The sequence below is a fragment of the Ischnura elegans genome, chromosome 12, assembly GCF_921293095.1.
Source record: "Ischnura elegans chromosome 12, ioIscEleg1.1, whole genome shotgun sequence".
NCBI lineage: Eukaryota > Metazoa > Arthropoda > Insecta > Odonata > Coenagrionidae > Ischnura > Ischnura elegans.
Window position 1 is genome coordinate 77,923,786 of NC_060257.1, and position 13,803 is coordinate 77,937,588.

The following is a 13,803-nucleotide window of genomic DNA, read 5'->3' on the forward strand; positions in this document are numbered from 1 at the left end:
CCCTTCTGCGCTTCACTCCCTAAAATAGGAAAGAATAATGAAAATATAAATGGAATTGGAAAAAATGTGTAAATGATCTAGGTTGAATTTCGCCGATTACATATATATGTATATAAATATTTCACTTACCCGCATTCCGCAATTCCTTCGTCAGCTCCGAAATGGCATCAGGCTTTGGAAGCGGCATGGGGCTCCCAATTACGGCATCTCCGGCCGGTATTGCTGCCACACACTCCTGCCGTCTCGCGTTTGGTGTGTGCTTAGCTTTCTCCCTCCTAATGCGCATATTAGCATGTGCGAGATAGCAGCATAGCTCAATGGCCTCTTTGATCGGCACATTGACTGCCATGAGCCTCTCGAAATACATCTGCGACTCCTTGGCTTCCTCCATTGATCCTAAGGAAAGCAAAACCGTTTTTATTTAATAAAAAATTTATTGCAATTAAGGCCGCGTAATTTTGGCCGCACACACTATACTTCGTAAATTTAAATACTTACCGCCACATTGAGTTAAGCGAACTCTTTCCTCGCGACCTTCCCAAGTGATATTAACACTTTGAGTGCTAACGACGTAATATTACGTTCTCGTGAATCTTCGTAGAACTGCGGGCAACGTAATATTACGTCAGTTTGAATTTGATCGTCTTTTATGTAGCCAGCGTAATATTACGTTCTGAAATCTACTTAGATCGGTTGCTTACACGAGTTAGTGCATAGAAAATATTCTAGATGGCAGCTCACTACAGTAATGACCGAAAAAATATAGGTATTGCATCACCCTGTCAGTTGTGGAAAAAGCAGTCATCATGGCCGACGCTATGCTCCGTGATGAAGATATTCTTAGAGAACTACGTCGGGAATGGGATGACAGTGGCACTTCTGATGATGCTGAACTTAGTGAAGATGATCCAGATTTCATTTTAAACGAAGTGACATCTGACTTAGGTAAGCTAATGTCTTTTATTTGGTATTTTTTTTATTCTGCGTAACGACCTCTGTTATTCTTGAAGCCCACTTACGTTACTTGTGAAATATTGCGTAAGGTCGTTTTTTAGATAATTTTATTCTTACATATTACTCAAGGTTTCTTGAATATTTTCAACTTGGTTTCTCAAATGCCTGTTTTGTATACTTCTATTTTGTTCCTTTAGATTCGAGTGACAGCAGTAGCACCAGTGATTGTGAGACCGAAGCAGCGGCCATGAATCAAAGGGGTTTGAGAGGTAGAAGAGGGCGGCCACGAGGCAGAGGTGGACGAAGGATCATGGCAGATGCACAAGATGGAGGTTGGAGTGAAATAGACCATGTTCCAAATATAAATGTTTTCACCGGAATGTCTGGTATGGTTGAGGAAACTGGTCTCGACAAAACCACTCCTCTTGCTGATTTTTTTTCTTATTTTTTTGATGATGATATTATAAAAATCATCAAGGAACAATCAAATCTTTATGCTCGGCAAATTTTACAGAAAAAGAGGAGTTTGAATCAAATATCTCCTAACAGCAGGCTGCTGAAGTGGAAAACTGTTACACTGGGTGATGTGCGAAAATTCCTAGCAATTATTTTGCACATGAGCATCAGTGAGAGGCCATCTTTGGCCAATCATTGGAGCACAGATCCGGTCATATCATGTAATTTCTGCCCTAGTGTCATGAGTAGGGATAGATTCCTATCCATCTTAGCTAATTTTCATTTGAATGATAACACCAGTGCAAAGAAGAAAGGGGAGGCAGGTTTTGACCCTCTACACAAGGTTCGTCCCATGTTCGAGTTGCTCAGAAGTAGATTTCAATGTGCATACCAACCGGCAGAGGATGTGACCATCGATGAAGGCATGTGTGCATTCAGAGGGAGGCTAAGTTTCAAGCAATACATGCCTCAGAAACCTAGCCGTTATGGCATCAAGTTATATATGCTCTCTGAATCTGATTCTGGGTATATTTGGAACTTCGACGTATTTTGCGGTCAGGACAATGTTGTGAAAGATGTTGTTACAAGGCTTCTTGGAAACTTAGCCGGAAAAGGGCATACTTTGTATACAGACAGGTACTATACAAGTCCCTTGCTTGCCATGGAATTGGAAGGTCTCCAAACGGGGTTGGTAGGAACAACGCAAAAAAATAGGAGAGGGATGCCCAGTGCTCTTCGTAATCCTCAACTAAGTCGTGGGGAACAAGTTTACAGGAGGAAAGGTAATGTACTCGTGTTATGTTGGAAGGATAAGCGTGATGTATACATCATAAGTACACGACATACATCAGAAATGGTGACCTATAGTGATAGAAGAGGTAACCAAAGAACTAAGCCAGCTGCAGTGGTGAACTATAATAAGAAAAAATTTGGTGTAGACCTTTCTGACCAGCGTATGTCCTATGGTGTATTTGACCACCGTAGTATGAAATGGTGGAGGAAATTAGCTTTCCACATGATTTTGATGACAGTACAAAATGCATGTGTCTTGTATAACCAAGTTACAGGGAAAAAAATTCCAATGACATCTTTCATGAAGGAACTCTGCAGTGACCTTGCAATTACTCAGGAAGAACCTTCATCAGGACCTGGTCCCAGTGGAGGTCATCTAACCCGTCTCTCCGGAAAACATTTTCTCAGTAGAATACCAATTCCCCCAGAAAAGAAAAAGGCTCAAAGAAGATGTAAAGTGTGCTCTGACAAGGGTACAGAGCAAGCAGGGAAGGCAAGGAGAAAGGACACATCTTTTGAGTGCAAAATTTGCCATTTAGGATTTTGTGTATCTCCATGCTTTCAAATATATCATACAAAAAAAAATTATGTAACATAAATAGTCGATAAAAATGATGCTCACACTTCACATAATGGTATTTGAAAGGAAAATGTATATTTAATTTTAATTGTGATTATCATTTGTATTACAAATCCGGAATTTTCAATTTTCTTTTTTTAAGAAAATTGATTATTTTTGTAGAGATGGCAAAAATATTATATTATTTGCGTATATTACACCTAAACACATAATTAAAGATAAATTCATAAACAATATGGTCGTCTTTATTTTCAATTTCTATGTATTGTAGTAAAATTATTAAAAATTTCTAAACTTTCGTAAAAACGCCCAGCACTGGGGTAAGGATGAGGCTTTAAAGCGCTAGCACTCAAAGTGTTAAAGTCCTCGTTGACTATGGGGTCCTTGATATATCTGCCTAAGTCTTTCACGGCCGCCGTCGTGCTATCGCTGTAGAAGTGTAAAACTCCACTGTTTTTTTTCGACTTTCCCTCTCGCTCCTCCGGATGCTGGAGTTGGAGCACCAACTTTCCAGGGAGCTCTCGTCGTACTCCATACTTCTCAAAAGTTCCATAAAAAAATTCTTTTCCACGTGCAGGACCTCCTCGCTTCAGCTCGGCAATTAATATGGCGGCGTACATAGGAGCACATGCACAGCGTCCGAAAAAATTGAAGGGAGAAATCGGCGAAAACAATTGACGTGCGATAAGTTACCCTGTAAGGTTCTTGTAATTTACTTTGATCTTCTAAGCATTGATTGGAAAGTTGAAGGGCATTCTGTTCGTTAATTCGATTTTTCCGTGTGAAGTTCAGAATGCCAAAAATAACGTACTAAAAATCATGACGAATTGGCGGAGAGAGAAACGCTAAGCTTAACGCTGAGCTTACCGAAAAAGATGAAACAATCGATTTCGGTGAAGAAGATGCTCGACTTCGGGAATATTACGAAGGCATGTCCACGGATTTCGGAGGTTTGTTTACGAATTCAGCTGTTGCTTTTGGTAGATTATGTGTTTCTTCTTCATAAGTATAAATTTACCGTTCATTATTTTCAGTAGCTGAGATGGAAAACAGCGACGGCGCAGTAGATCATACTGCGAATAACATACACAGCGACGATGAAATCGGATATGGTGTGAATATTTCCCAATTATCTTTCAATAATTTTACCGCATTCATATTTTGAAAAGTTTATTTAATCATTTCACAAAGTTTATGACATTTGAATATAAATATTTAAATAAAATGCTGAAGGACAATGAAAGTGGTAGGGCATTGAAGAAGAAGCTGATGCCAAATAAGGATAATATTTTCATTGCTCGGATCGAAAGTTTTGATATTTTATTCACTGCACACAAATATTTAAATCAAAATTTACAAGATTATCCATTTTAAAATACCGTAGAATCCTTCTTGTTGAGTAGCAATTCGTGGTTTTCGACATTCATTTGAATCAACCATAGTGAATAACATTAAGTCATGCAAAAAAATCTTGAGCAGGAAAAATCTTTACAACCTTAAATGCGGAAACGTTAAATAAGGATAATATTATCATTGCTCGGATAGGAATGAATTAGGACCCCAAAAAATAAACAGTACATGCAGAAAAACATTGATTGCAAAAACCTTAAATCCATATCCGACTGTATTATAACTTCACCTTCCTCAGCTTCTTCTTCAATGCCCTACCACTTTCATTGTCCTTCAGCATTTTATTCAAATATTTCAACCTAATGAAAGTCCTAGTTCTTACAAAACAAGAAATGACCTCTTCAGGCCACTTCGCATCAATATCAGCCATTATGCTCTTTGTAACATGGGAAAAAACATATTGACTCCTATTAATGTACTCCCCATGAAAATTCAAAAATTTTACATTTGCTGTTTTTAGAACTGCAAAAAACTCTTCTGTTGGGTGTACAAGCCCACCCAATGACACCATCCCTATCCAGTCATTTCCAGGGACTACATTTTTCGTCATGTCACGCAACCATGGATATTTAAATTTAAATCGTGAGGCAATATACCCAGCTATATACCTTAAGGCATCCTCATCCACATCACCACAGGATATAATAGCACTACTCAACTCCTGCTCGTCATCAACACCCTGATCTATATGATCACCCTCTGGAATGAGTCCTTTCAATATATATATCGTAATGCAGACCTCATCCTGCATTTTTGATAAGCCCTCTTCCTCCTCTGTTAAAGAAATGAGGCATTGCTCCTTGGAGGAATCAGTGGTGTTGGTGTTCACTGTAAACACAGCCTCAGAATGTTTCCCCATAACATAGGCACGAATCCTTTGCTTGAATGCAATAGCATTAGGGTGGTCATGTGCACTCCCTAAACCCCTAATGTAAGAGAAAAAACACTCCAGGCCATCCTGGTTCAACTTAGTAGTCAGGATGTATTTAACACCATGGCGTTCACTGACATAACTGAACATATTCTTCAGGGATCTAATGTTAATTATGATCCCTTGCTGAAATGGCTGTAAGTCTTTAGATCCTACAACCCTGCATGCTAGGATGCATTTCTCAACATTGTCCAGAATCTCGTCCTGGCGCTGCAAATCCGCCCCATATGCATGCCGTGGTCCATGCTTATCATAAATTACTGATGAATTAAATACATCAAAAAAGTCATTGATACCCTTGATGAAGCATGATGCACCACTTACATAATTTAAAATACCATTGTGCTCCATATAAAGCAAAGCTGAGGCAACCGTGTTCGACAGAAGCTGGGTAGCCAACTTCACATTTTGTCTCCTAAACGGAGAGGGGTGCAAATGCTCTGCAGTTATTTTTGGAATTAGATTAAGTTCCCCCTGTAGTGAGAGAAGTTTCTCCAAAACACTAACAGAAACAATTTTTCCATCGCTCAAAATGAAACCATTGTCGACCAAATGGTTCCTGAGCAATTTAATCAAGTGGGGAACATCCGAAAATACAAACACCTGTCTGTTGGGATCATGGGGGTTTTTGTAAGAAGTGCTACACATACTTGCACCCAACTCTTTCCAAAGACCACGATTAGATGGACCCAAATCACTCACTTGGGCTACGACTTGGTAGCCATTGTGTTCCAGTGCCAATACAATGGAGAACAGTACCTACCCTTTTTGTCATTGGCTGGTCAAAGTCGTAATAAATGGGTTGTTTCCACTTACCAAACAGGCTTCTCACCATTACAACTTGAGCCTGATCACAGGGGCTTACAACCTGCTCTGACTTTCTATCAAAACACATGTCAGAGCTTATTTTCATTTTGTCAAATGATATGACAGTAGGTCTCTCAAGGTCACTTAAGTGCCTACTCTTTATGTTCATTATAGCTAAAACACTCTTCTGGAGTCCACAATTGAAATCATATCTTGCAACCCATGATTTTAGGGTAGTGATACAGGGCAAGAGAAATTTCAGGTGGTTTCTCAAATACCGATATGCCTTAGCACTGACATACCTCAAAGAAATGGCAGCAGAGACATCTGCTTCACTCCAGACAATTCTTCTACCTGGATTAAGAATTGCCTTCACTTGCCCAGGTGAAAACAAGCCTGACAGTATCTTGTGAATTTTCTTTTTTCTTCTCTGCCTCCTGCACGTTTATTTTGTCTTGCAGCTCAGAATTTTTTCTTTCCAGCTCCACAGTTGTTTTCATAAGTTCTCCCTTTTCAGACTCCAATTCAACAATCTTTCGTTGCAACTGCTGGAGTTCATTCTGCTTTTGCTGCTCGGTACATCCTCCTTCATTTTCCTCCAAGCATTTTTCTATGTCCGAGAGTCTGAAATGATGAATTTCGAAGATTAAAAATAGTTTGAAAATACACCACACTCCTTGCTCCTGTGGGATGTCCCCAAACAACAAAGAATCCACCAGCTTTCTTTTGGCCCTGTTGGTATGCCTTTCCCTTCTTGGTGTGGACACACCTTTTTCCTCACATAAGAAAGGTAACAAAAGGGTCGGTATAGCATCATCCCTCAGCTTTCTACTATTCTTTGGCGAATAGCCTAGCAGAGTTTGTTGAAGGCTTTTGAAGAATGAAGTTTCATCAAAATGAACCGAGCAAATTCGAGCTGAAAAGGGAAATATTTTAAATAACACAATATGAATATAAATTACTTCAAAAAGTAATGAAGGATGTTTATAATAAATGCTTCCTATCGCAGTCATTAGAAGTTAAGATATTCATTATTTACCGGGGTAGTTCACCATATAAGGCTTCCTATCATCGTATTGCAAAATGAGAGGTCTAAGTTACATCTATGTTGGAATACAAATAACCCCCATGATATTAACGAAAGAACATTACTAAATGGTGCTTTAGCAAAACATGATAATTTCTGGGCATAAGTTTTCGGACTCTGACAATCACACATGAAAAACTTTGAAGGGCTGAAATACATTATATATTTTCATTTTTGCCCAAATTTCCAACTGTTAACAGCGTCCATCCACAATGCCTCACTTCAAATTGTATTTAACAACCAATTCAAAGATATAATACTTCATATGTGGGTCGTAGAAGAGAGAACAACTAAAAACACATTAACCCACTATCGCGAGAATAGTAATTGCCAATTGTCGGCTAAGAAGGACATTTTTCCATTAATGCCCGTGCTTTTCAAAAACAATTTTCGACCTCATACACGTCCGTTTCTGCGGTAACAATCGAGGATATCAACCAAATGCTCAAAACTTAAAAAAATGCATTAAAACAATGACTCTCGCTCTTACTTACCCGTATTTAAATTAAAGCTGTCCTTTCGCCGGCATGCATTCACCCACTTCATCCTCGTGTTGTTATCTCTAGGAAAACGAAAGAACTTGAAATTTCCATTTCTGCGGCTGTTGTTGCATCCAAAAACAGCACAGAAAGACATTTCGATTCAAGAATCGCTGTTTTCACAATTATAAATCTCCTACTACACAGAGTAACACTCTCATGCGTTTTCAACGCGGCCACTTTGCTTCACTTTGCTTGACTTTGCTCTCCACACTACGTCACACAATCGAAACCCACGAGTATCGATATGTGACGAGATGCGCAACGACCTACCTGATATATTAGTACCATGCTGGCAGGTTTGCTGTTCATGCTATGGCTTCTTAATAAACATTGTACCCCGCACGGGGGGAAGAGAGTAATCTCTTCCTTTGGGAAGTCGCGCCCCCACGGACCCGAGCCCACCGGGGAGACAACCTCGTCAAAAAACCCTTCGTACGCTAGGATAGTGTCCAGACAGCATGTGACTCTGCTGTTCTGAGTAGCCGTAACATCTGGCGTCCAGAATCACCCACGTGTTTGCCGTGCGTGGAGACCCGTACAAGGGGGAGAAGGGGATCCTGGTGGGTGAGTTCTCCGGCACCCAGCTGGGCGTCGGAAACCCGGTATGGGCCGGATTTCAATACCCCACTTCGGCCCTGGATTCCCCGAAAAACGGGCGGCCGAGAAGAGCCCAGCTCGGTCAATCGGCTCCTGGTGGCTGGGGAGCTTGGCGGCTCCTTCCGAGCGTACGCCAGGACGGGTTAGTGCTGGAGATATGGGGGTCTCCGTAGGGCGGCCGAAGGCGTGTGGGATCGGAGGGCCCCCGCGCTGGAGGTTCTAACCCGAAAGAGGCCTCCTATCGAAGGTTCCTATATCCCTTGGGTAGCCCTGGCGACCACACCGGATCTCGGTGTGGCGTCCCGAATGTGTGGCTCCGTGGTGGGTGGGGAGCCCAGGGGACGAATTTTGTACGAGCGTATGGATAATAACTTCTTATCTCCAACAAAAAGATCCCGTCTGGAAACGAATGGGGGAGAAATGAAAAACAGTAAATTTCTTATAATGAAATGTCAGAAGGAAGGGGAAACACTAAAAAAAGTGTCCCCTTTCTTAATTCGTAAAGTCCTCTCTGCTACGGTCCCAGGTGATATAAAATCGGCCAAAAAGTTACGGGATGGATCCCTTTTGATCGAAACGGCAAACCAGGCGCAAAGTGAGAAGGTTCTCAACGTGAAACTGATGCACGACATCCCAGTGACAGTGGAGGTTCACCGAACCCTGAACACTTGTCGGGGAGTTATAAGCCATTTCGACCTACTACATGTGGACGTTGACGAAATCAAACAAGAGATGGCATCCCAGGGAGTGTGCGACGCTCGTCGGCTGACAACGAAACGGAATGGAGAAATAGTAAACACCACCTCTGTAGTGCTTACATTTACGTGTGACCGGCTCCCTGATAAAGTGTTCATAGGGTATGAATCAGTGCCCGTGCGACCATTCATACCAGCCCCGATGCGCTGTTTCCAGTGCCAAAAATTCGGCCACATCGCACCGCGATGTGAGGGCAAGGCCACCTGCCCGCGCTGCGGCAAGGACAAGCACGATGGGGACAAATGTGCTGAAGCGGCCTGCTGCGTGAATTTCGAGGGTACGCACGCGGCTTATTCTCGCGATTGCCCGAAAATGAAAGAGGAACGGAAGATTATGGAAATTAAAACTGTGGATAAAATATCTTACCTAGAGGCAAGGAAAAAGTTCAAAGCCCTTAGTGCCCCCTCTTTCTCGCGTTCCTTTGCCGCAATCGCCTCCGCTCCAGTTAAGAAGTGCACCATTTCTACGCAGACGGAACCTGAAAAGCAGATAGATGTATTAAAAAAAACGAATGCGAGTAATAGTAGCAACAATAAAAAAAACACCCCTAACACCTCCGTAGTGTCTCCCAAAAATACAGGAAAGAAAACCACCAGAAAACCTGACCAGCGAGAGAAAACTCCCTCTCCTGGTCCCTCCGGCAAAGGTATGGAACCGATGCAGGAGGACATAGACGAAGATCTCTGTATTTCGGACACAGAGATCGAAAAAGTCAGGAATAAGGGAAGGAAAAGTCGCTTGAAGCGATGATTCCACAGATTTCCGGGCTAATGCTGCTCCAAGTTTAAATATTTACATCTTTTTTTTCTGTTTTTATCTTTCACCCTTTTTAAACCTTTTTATGACTTTTATATTACAATGGAATTGTAATGGATTTTATCGGCATAAGGAGGAGCTGGCTGTTTTAATAAATGATTTTAACCCTTCATGTATATGTCTACAAGAAACGCATTTTAAATCGACAGACAAGGGAATTTTAAAGGGATATAGTGTGACTAGGTTGGATGACTTGAGTGGGCGAAGAGCCCAAGGTGGTGTAGCAATAGCGGTCCGGGATACCCTACACACCTCCCGTGTGCGGCTAACCACCCCATTCCAGGCTGTGGCCGTCACCGTCCATGCACCCATGGAGGTAACGCTGTGCAACGTGTACCTCCCGGAAGATGCTCCGGTAAATGACAATAACCTTCAAGCCCTCATACGTCAATTGCCGCGACCCTATATTTTATTGGGTGACTTTAACGCTCATGATCCTCTGTGGGGCGGCCCTTCTGCCCAACGCAACAGAAGGGGACGGATTTTAAGCAGCTTTTTCCGAGATTTTAACCTCTTTTTATTGAACAATGGCGAGAGGACACGCTTTAACTCCTTTAACGGAGAATATTCCTCCATTGATTTGTGCTTATGCACGAGCAGCATTTTTACAAGACTGAAACTGTCTGTCCATACGGATCTCTGTGGTAGTGACCACTTCCCGATTTTAATCAAATCTGACGAGATTAACAATACGAATTTTATCCGCGAGGGCAACTGGATTGTCCACAAAGCCGACTGGTCTGCTTTTAAAAATTCTTTTAATTTCACGTACGATGCTCTTCGGGGCGGAACAAAGAACGTTGAGGTGCTAACCGCTAGCATAGTGGACGCAGCGAAACGTAGTGTCCCCTTATCTAAGGGCGCAATCCGTCGACCAGCGGTACCATGGTGGAATGAGGAATGCGCCGAAGCTATTAAGAAACGGAAACGTGCCCTCCGTATTTTTAATAAGTTTCCAACTGCCTCTAATCTTGCCTCATTTCGACGACTCAGAGCAAAGGCTCGACTAATTATAACCTCTTCGGTCCCGAAAAAAACCTGGCTCTCAGAAACATGTTTCCTTGCTAATATTTAGCACATATGAGACTACTGACATTGTGTGTGGAAGTATTTTTGAAATTGTTTCTATAATTGTTAAAATATTCTATGTCCACATATGTGGACATGAGGATCATATATGCAGATTGTGAAATATACTTTTCTGTTTTTTATTGCGATATATATGTACTTTTTTTACTTAATTGATCAAATACTATTATTGCATGCGAAAAAATTGTACCACGAATAAAAATATAAAAGTTTATCAACAAAATGAAGAATAAATAATTTTTTTAGTAATTTTTATTTTTTAATATTTCTCAAATAAACAGTTATGTCAAGTATGAATTACAATGACATTAAAATAAAGGCACATAAGTAATTAAAATCTTAGTACAAATCAAATAGTTCAATTATTATGATACATAATACAATCTTAAAAAAATAAAAAACTATTGTTTTCTTTCAGCATGTTTAGTGCCTTGTATGAAATTTTTGAAAACAGCCATTGAGGCTCACACATAAGTATACATCACACTTTTGGCATTTAATCCTAGTTCTTGATGAACAGCCAGAGTGTCTGCATCGTGATGCATTTTTGTCATTGCTAAAAATAGGCCAATGATTTATCCTGTCAAATCTGACGTCATTGACAGGGTGTATGATTCTTCGACGTTTTTGCTGGGTTTGATCCTCGTGGTCAATTTGCTGATCTTCAATGCCTGTTTCTTCATTTACACATATTTTAGAACTCTCATGAGGGCCTGGACTAATTGAACTACATTTTGATGGCCTGCCTCTTTTTTTTTGGATCTCCTCCCTGATTTCAACCCTTCCAGATTCAAAGTGAATCATTGCATTGCCTAATCGAGTTCTAAATTGCAAAAGTGAGGCAATTTCTCTTTTTGGTACATCTGCCTTCACACAATTTCGGCGGTACATTACCCAGGAATTTACTATAGCCAAATCAACAAAGTGCGTAAATACCCGTAAAGGCCATTTTTTGGTACGCATTGAAGAAGAGTAATATGCTAGAAGTCGATCACAAAGATCAATTCCTCCCATACATTGGTTGTATTTTTTTATAACTAGAGGCTGGTTGACTTCACGTTTCCTCTTCTCTGTTTTGTCCCATCTCAAGCAAGATGAGTGGGGTTCACTACCTATGCAAGTAGATAGCATAGTGACTGCCTTACTATCCTGCCACTTGACACAACACATTTTTTTATCACTGCGCAGAACCTCGTCATAATCACCCCGTTTTAATTCTTTGTCGGATTTCAAAATACTAAGTGCACCACCTACTCTGTTTTTCATGACAGTACCACAGAGGTTAAAATTATTTGCCACTAGGTAATCACCTAGTTTTTCACTAGTGAAGAAGCGGTCGCAGTAGATGATGGAATGGCTGATCGTCCTCGTTAGCAACTTCACAATTCCTGCGCCCAGACCAAGCTCCCTCATGTCCTTATCAGGAATGGTTCCTTTTCCAACATAGATATGAAAATCAAGAACAAGACCATCTCTTTCTGCAAGAACAAAATTTTTTAGTCCTACTGGATGTGGCTTATTCGGTACATACTGTCGATTAGGACATCTACCAGTGAAAGAAATCATTTGTTCATCTACAGATTGTTCATTCGATCTAGGTAGCATGTGACATTTTTTCAAAAAGGCATCAAGTATCGGTCTTACTTTTTGTAACTTGTCATCGCTATCGCTAGTAACAAATTTGTCAACGAAATGTAAATGATTCCTTAACTCGAAAAATCTGTCCCGTGACATGACTTTTTGAATGAGAGGAACGGCCAAATCCCTACTCCAATACAGCCTTGTTTGCGGATAATTTAGTGAACCCATCAAAATGGACACGCCAACAAATCTGATGATTTCATCGTAGGTCATATTAATGGAGCGATGATCTCTTACTTGTACTGAATACAGGTTGCTTTGTTCTACCACACTTTTCCAAAAGCTGGGAGGAAAATACTCGAAAAACATATCGAGGAAATTTTGACTCCCTTCCTCATTTTCACAAAAGAGATCTTCTACGTCGTGTACATATGGTGGCATCCTGTAAGTTGTACAATTTTTTGCAGATTACTTATTTATTATTATCACCAATGTATTCATAAGTGCATGCAGTATCATTCAATGCACTTTAACTCACTTGTCACGTGTCCATTTTTTATTCTTCGGAGTGCCTTTTTCTGAATTCGGTGAACGGAGTGATGCTAGTGGAACATCATCTTCACTTGAATATTCTTCTAAATATTCATTAAAATCATGTTCTTCATCTTCACCACTAGATATTTCCCCTGGAATATCCACATCACTATCTCCTAACATTTCCAAAATGTCATCAGCAGAGAGGCCTATAGCATGTTAAACAGCAAAGTTAAACCCGATGTCCACATATGTGTACATTTGTTAATTGAAGGATAGAAAAATAATTGGTGGTCGCACGAAAAACAACAGACTACCATCATAAGTATAAATAATGATTACATTAAAAGAAAAAAATTCAACATGAACCAGTGAAAATTAGCGGAAATATAGTTTACTTACTTCCCATGTGCTTATTTGTGGCCGCCATTTTGATTTCTGGAAAACAAATGCTGAAATAAATAGCTTCTAGTATGTAGAATTGGCGCTGTCAAGGCGGAAAATTCAAAAAAAGGTATGTCCACAGATGCGTACAAGAGTACAATATTCTACTGGAAGAAACTAGCCTGTGAATTAATAATAAACCGGCCGTCCACATATGTGGACAAGGGGACCGAAGAGGATAAAGGAGTCAAAGAAGGCCTCCTGGATAAATTATGTATCCTCCATCAACAACAGGACTCCACTAACTCAGGTCTAGAATAAGGTGAGGGCTATCTCGGGAGCACGGCACTTTCACGGCGTTTCGTGCCTTGTATTTCAAGGTGTGAATATTCACACACCGGAGGAGATATGCGACGTTCTCGGGGAAGCGTTTGCCAAGACAAGCAGCGACGAGAACTACTCAGCAAACTTCCTGTCTATTAGGGAA

General features: G+C 40.7%; 2 protein-coding genes across 2 annotated transcripts; one reads left to right on the forward strand and one right to left on the reverse strand.

Annotated features, from left to right (window-relative positions):
• The first annotated feature begins 572 nt into the window (after positions 1-572).
• LOC124169162 (piggyBac transposable element-derived protein 4-like) lies at positions 573-2,966 on the forward strand. Its single transcript, XM_046547673.1, has 2 exons — positions 573-945; positions 1,152-2,966. The coding sequence occupies exons 1-2, from the start codon at positions 807-809 to the stop codon at positions 2,798-2,800; spliced, it is 1,788 nt and encodes a 595-aa protein (XP_046403629.1). The 5' UTR covers positions 573-806; the 3' UTR covers positions 2,801-2,966.
• Positions 2,967-11,229: 8,263 nt separating this feature from the next.
• On the reverse strand, positions 11,230-13,545 carry LOC124169273 (piggyBac transposable element-derived protein 3-like). The gene is made up of 3 exons (XM_046547835.1): positions 13,335-13,545; positions 12,937-13,141; positions 11,230-12,840 (listed from the first exon to the last, which is right to left on the reverse strand). Exons 1-3 carry the CDS (start codon positions 13,360-13,362, stop codon positions 11,241-11,243), a joined length of 1,833 nt encoding a protein of 610 aa, XP_046403791.1. The 5' UTR covers positions 13,363-13,545; the 3' UTR covers positions 11,230-11,240.
• Between the last annotated feature and the right edge of the window lie 258 nt (positions 13,546-13,803).